This window comes from Verticillium nonalfalfae (genome assembly GCF_003724135.2).
Source record: "Verticillium nonalfalfae strain VnAa140/NRRL 66861 chromosome Unknown scaffold_169, whole genome shotgun sequence".
Lineage (NCBI taxonomy): Eukaryota > Fungi > Ascomycota > Sordariomycetes > Glomerellales > Plectosphaerellaceae > Verticillium > Verticillium nonalfalfae.
In genome coordinates, this window is record NW_021167394.1 from 48,185 (window position 1) to 54,184 (window position 6,000).

The 6,000-nt window shown below is 58.8% G+C and overlaps 2 protein-coding genes across 2 annotated transcripts; one reads left to right on the plus strand and one right to left on the minus strand.

Annotated features, from left to right (window-relative positions):
* Positions 1-618: 618 nt before the first annotated feature.
* On the plus strand, positions 619-2,542 carry D7B24_002675 (uncharacterized protein; the record flags this gene model as incomplete). Its single annotated transcript, XM_028636876.1, has 2 exons — positions 619-802; positions 855-2,542. The coding sequence occupies 2 exons, from the start codon at positions 619-621 to the stop codon at positions 2,540-2,542; spliced, it is 1,872 nt and encodes a 623-aa protein (XP_028491054.1).
* A 280-nt stretch (positions 2,543-2,822) lies between these two features.
* On the minus strand, positions 2,823-5,763 carry D7B24_002676 (uncharacterized protein; the record flags this gene model as incomplete). The annotated part of the gene is made up of 5 exons (XM_028636877.1): positions 2,823-3,382; positions 3,437-3,981; positions 4,032-4,756; positions 4,809-5,525; positions 5,581-5,763. The coding sequence occupies 5 exons, from the start codon at positions 5,761-5,763 to the stop codon at positions 2,823-2,825; spliced, it is 2,730 nt and encodes a 909-aa protein (XP_028491055.1).
* Positions 5,764-6,000: the final 237 nt, after the last annotated feature.

A 6,000-nucleotide genomic window follows, 5' to 3' on the forward strand; every position in this document is an offset into this window, starting at 1 on the left:
CGATCAGGCGTTCTTCGGGTCGACGATGCGATCCGTTTTCCCAATAGGATGTGACACGACGTACGGATGGCTGGGTGTCATACGACGTTGTCGCGGTTGGAAGGGCGTGGGTGGGTGAAGCAAACGAAGGTTGGCGCGGCTTTGAGTTGCAGGCTACCGAGAATTTGAGAAGGGCCCAGAGCCGCGAGTCCAGGGCCAAAAAAAGGCCAGAGCCCAGAGCCTTGTCAAAGTGCACGGGCCTCGTCCAAAGGGACGGTGGATCTGATCATGTGCTTATATAAGGCATAATTACATAAGCCAGCGCTGTTCAAGCTCAGGGGACGTCTTCCTTCACCCTTCTGGCCATCTTGCCTCTGACTGCAGGTGTGTAAAGCAAACCCTGATATCAAAAATCAAAAAAAGCATCTCAGCGCATTTAGTCAATTGGGTATCCAAGTGTATCTTTAGCTCGCTTATCTGTCCGAGCGCGCCTCTTCTCACCGGCCGACCTCTTCACATATCGCCTTGCAAGTCTCACGTGACGCCCACCTCACCGATCTCCCAACTTGACTCTGAGAGCACACATCTGAGGCTGTCGTCAGAGGATGCGCTCGGCTCAGGCCGCCCCTTGACTCGAAAATGGCTGAGGACGAGGGTGGCCTTCGGTCAAGTCCAAATGGAGTCTCGGATTTTGTTGAGCACTCATTTCTCAGTTACATCATTCCCCAGGCAACGGACCTTGACCTAGAGGAACTCTCTACAGAAGCTACCGACACGGGATCAGTGTTTGACACGATAGAGCAGCGCAAGACTCTCTTCTTTGGTCTGTAGGTCACTCCTTGGGCACCTTTGCGCAAAGGCTTATGTTCGGGCAGACGAAACGGTGGACGTGCACATCATTCTGCGCACACCGCTTGCCGATGAGACGACTCTCCGCGCCTACCTGTCAAGGCTGCACATCTCTCTCGAGGCACAGATCGTCAACAGCCAAGCGCAGGATCGAGATGGTCCCCCGGCGTCTGACACCATCTTTGAAGGTGTGGTGGAGGAAACCGACGACCCTTTTATCGTAGTCGACGCCGCCGAGGAGAGTGACAGCGACGACGAGCAGAGCCAGCCACATGTCTATGCTGTCTGGAAGCTGCCCGTCTTTCTCTCGAGGCCACGCATCAGGTTGCAGGGTCCCTCTGTTGTTTTCCGCGCTTCGGCAAGCCTGAAGCCCGATGACCAGTCCACAGCCGTCGGCGAGAAGGCCGGCTACCTTCGAAGCGGCGTGCCCGCGGGCTTTAACCTGCTGGATTCTCTCTACGGCGACCCGGCGCTCCAAGGCGTGGCCCCCAAGCTCTCGGCGTTGCGTGTGTCGCGCGTCGCTCCCGTGACGCAGACGAAGGAACACATGCAGCCTATTCGAACGCAGCCCAGTCTCGAGATCAACGTCTTCCCGGCGATACACACGCGCGTACGCTTCTCCAGACCCAACACCATCCCCACGAGCGCCGCCCTGATTGCGCTGCTCGAGATCGACTTGACACCGCATTTTGACTGCAAGGTCACCATCGACAGCATCAAGCTGTCTGTTCCTGACGGTACCATTGAGAACCTCAACGAACAGTCTGGCTTGACGCTGCCCATGACCTGTGTCGCCCACGATCACGTCACGCTCCTCTACCGCCTGGCCCCAAAGCAACTCGAGACGACGACAAAGATTCCGACACGCGACCTCGACATCACAATCGAGGGCACCATACACGCCATCCCCGGTGTCTGCACGCCCAAATTGACTCTCTCCTGGTCCACGCTTCTCGACTTTACCCTCCCCGTCAACCCCGGCTTTGGCTCTGCCCCGCAGGCCATTCAGCGCGCCCATCGCCCGTCCCAGCTCTCCATAGGCGGCTCCGAGATGGCGCAGTCTCTCACCGCCCCGGCCGTGAGCCGCCCCGACGCCCTGCCGGCCCTCGAAGCCGCGACGTCGCGCACGACAGAAACCGCCATCCCCGAGCTCGGCCTCACCATGACTTTCCGCGCACCACCGGGGCCCCTCTACCCCGGCGAACCCTTTTCCTGGACCGTCTACGTCGTGAACCGTGTCCCCGAGACGCCAGCCACGAGCGGGAACAGCGCTGGAAACGCCGCTGCCGCCGCCGCCGTCGTTCCGCCGCGCAAGCTCGCCCTCGTCGCCATCCCCAAGCGCCGTCGCAACGAGGCCCGCTCCGTGCGCCCACCTTCGACCTCGGGACGCGGCAAGACGCTCCTCGACGCGCGGCAGACGGCCGATGCCGTCCTCGACGAGAACGTCGTCCACGCCATGCAGCGCAGCTCCCTCGTCGACGCCACAGAGGTCCTCTGCCTGAGCGCCGACACGCGCGTCGGGCCCCTGGCGGCCGGCGCCTGCCACGTCGTCGAGCTCAAGTTTGTCGCGCTGCGGGCGGGCATCGTCGGCGTTGAGGCCATTCGCGTCATCGACCTCGGCACGTCCGAGCACGTCGACGTCCGGGACCTGCCTGTCATGGTGGTGGAGGAGGAGGAGGGGCGAGCGCCGTCTAGGACAGAAAGTTGCGCGTGAAGCATGATTTTGGTCACGATTCGAAAGTATAAATCTTGGGTATAGATAGCTACCTAGCTAGGCCCCCCCCCCTTCCATTCACGCACATTGACAAATGTCCACTCTGAGCGTCCGCTTATGCTGTCCATCCTGATTGTAATGATGCCTGGTATCCATATCACCTCCCGAGACCCCTAAAGCTAGCAAGTCATACCGACAGTCCTCCCTGTGTATGTCAACAACACGAATACGCCAGCCCAGTGCTGCCTGGTCCTGCTCCTATCCAGGCCAAACAAATTTCTCATAACAAGTCGTCAAAGTCGTCATCCCATCCCAATTTCTCGTAAATCGAAGAAGCCTTCTTCTCCGCAGGCGCAGCCGTCTTCATGACAGGCGTCGCCGCGATTTCGTCCTCCGGCAAGCTGAAGGACGTGGCCGCCTTGACAGGCGTGTCAAAGATGTGCGCCCCGATCGGCGACGGGGAGCGCATTGCCCGCGGCCGAGGTTGCGCAGGGGTCGTCGCAGGCACGGCCGACTGCTGCCGTGCAGGTTTCCTCGCCATGAGGGGCGAGGAAGGGGGTATGCTGGGTTCGTCATGCGGCGCACCGAGAGGCGCAGAGGCTCTCGGCCTTGAGGGTGTCGCTTTGACGGCAGACGATGAGAACGACCCGAAATAGTCGGACGTGCTCCGTCGTTTCGCTGTCGAGGGGATCATTGACGCGCTCGACGGCGGCATGGATATGGCCGGCATCTTTGCGCTGCCGCCGGCTTCGGCCAAGGCGTCGCGGAATCGGTTGTTGGCAGGCGTGGCCTTGACCTGCACCGACTGGAAGAGGGGGTGCCGAACGGGCTTTTTCGTTTCTATCATGCAATGGTCAGTCGTGGGTTCATTCTGAGACATGGAAGATGACGTACTTCTCGTGTGCGACAGGCCGCCGGACGTCCTCCGTTCCGCAGCTTCGACAACATCCAGATTGGCCATTTCGCGGTTCGGCTTCCTGAGCACGCTTATAGCGTTCCGCAATTCGGCATCGACAATGGCCTTCTTCTGAGCCTTGACATCGCCGAGAGCAGTCAAGCTGCTGCTTTTCGACAGAACCCGCGATCTCTCGGAGAGGGAGCCTGGTTCGGCCTTGGCCATGCCACTCAGGAGCGACTGATCGCTGGACTCTCGCTTGAGGGCAGGCAGCGTTGACGAGGTGGCCGACCTCATCAGTGCGATGGCGCTGCCTGGCCCCCGAGACACGCTACGGCGAGACTGTTCCTTTGCCAGTTCCTCCTGGATGCTCTTTGATGCCTTGGACGCTGATATGCTGCGCTTTGCAACTACGTTTGTCTTCGATTTTGGCTTGGAGCTTGATGAAGGTTTCGTCTGCTTTGGCTTAGGGGTGGGAATGATGACGGGCCCTCCAAGTTTTCGGTTGATTCCGTCGCACAGTTCCGGAAGGCGGGCAGCAAAACTGGGCAAGGTTAGCAGGAGCCCTGTTGTGGTGTAGCATGATAAACTTACAACTGCATAATGATATCAGTGCAAAAGTCCTTCAAGGGGTCCGCTGAAGCCTTTTGGCCCAGCTTGGTTCCATCCGCCTGCGTCACAACTTGCGTATCTTCCAGTAACCTGAGCTCGTCAGAGGCAGTGGATTGCCAGATACACAATCGATCGGCGTGCACGTCAACTAGCACCGGGAGCTTGTGTTTGTTGCGCTTCTTCATAGGCTGTGATGCAGAGCCGTCCTTGTTTTCTGTTGGTGCGAGTCCTGGCAGTTGGCTCTCCTCTTCGTTTTCCTTGGGTCGCAGAGGCTCCAGACTCAGAATCTCCAGAATGAGAATCATCTGGAGTTGCGTCTCTCGAGTTCGGAGGAGGTCCACGTGAGAACGAATTTGCGCCGGTGTGATGCTTGCGTCCTCGTCCGCGATTTCAGGTCGATTTGCCGTCCACCATGTCCGAACAACGCTGTCCTCGGTGGGATACAGACCATCTTTGCCGAGCTTCATCTTCTTGGGTTTCCTTTTCTTCGATTTGCTGCCGTCATCTGAGCTCTCAACATGCGTCTTCATCTTGGAGATGATGTTAGGGATCGTCTCCCTATACTTCTTATCTAATTGTACCGTCGTCATGATCTGGGTGGTCAGGTACTCGATGAGGTCGTCCATGCTGAGGTTACCATCGCAGTCCATGTGAAAAGCCGCTCTGGCGCGCGACAAAGGGCCTTTGGCAAAGTACGCCAGCGAACCCTGCGTTGGTTAGCCAGATAGCATGAAAGCAGCAACTGCAAGAGACGCCTACCTTGGACTTGTAAAGAACTTCCAAGTACTGCGCCCTGATATTGTTGTACATGTCCTCAGCCGTCGGCGAGGCCATGACATCCTCCATTAGCGCCGGAGCCAAAGCAGGGGCTGGTTCGACCACATGCGCCAGACCCGCCGTCTTCTTCTCGCCCACCACAGTCTGGCCTAGAGGCGTCGGTGGCCTGGAAGCATCATCGTCGGACCGGATCCTCTTCTCGGCGCGCCCGGTCTCCTCCACTGTCGCAGTCGATTGCGACCTCGCCCTCTTGCGCACGATAGATTGCAGCGCCTCGATCGCGAGCTTCTTCTCCTTTTGTTCTTTATGCAGCTGCGGCGTCGTCAGCGGCACGGCCTGCGGTCCTTGCGGGCTCGGTCGCGACTTGGCGATCGTCTGGCTCGCCACGGTCGCCTTGGCGGCTAGCTCTTGCATGTTGACCCATGATCCCAACTTGCACACGGTGAAGAGGTTCTTATCGGCTCGTTCGACGGCGTACAGCGTTTTCGAAGACTCATTTCGGGCGATGAGAAGGCTCGGCCTGTCAGCCATGCGGTCTTCGAGATCGAGGATCTTGATGTGGGATTCGTAGAGTCGGCTTGAGGGAAGATCCCCATTGGGCGAAAAGAGGTCGAGGAGGGAAAGGGACAGCTCCTCGCGGGGAATGAGCATCAACGGCTGCAGAGTGGAAGGTCTGGCCACAGCATTGAGACGAAACGGCTCGGGGGGTATCAGATTGTGTCTCGTAAGTGCGGTTGTTTAGGGGGCTACCGACCTTGACGACGATATAAGACTTGAGGAGGTGCTCCAGTGCGCTGGAGCCCCGCCGTCCCGCCGTCTTGGAGACCTCGCCGAACGCCGCATCGTGGTTCAGTAGACTGTCAGAGCTGGGCGTGAGGATACCTGAGCCTGGACGGGACGCGTCTGTAGGTGGTGCAACAGGTCGAGAGGAGGACATGGCTGGGTGGGGGCCCAATCCATGGATTACAGGTCATTTGCGAGGTCGTGATGTAAAGCCGAGTATTGATACCACGTCGAAAGAGTAGGGCGACGAGCGGACGTGCAGCGTTGCTGTGCAAAAGATTGACGTCAAGCCATCATCGCGGTAAAGTGGAATTGCAAGTGTGGCGCTGTCGCGCGTCGGGACGCGTCTCATCGTGCATTGATTGACGCGCCTGTGGTGCCCCTCCAGCCA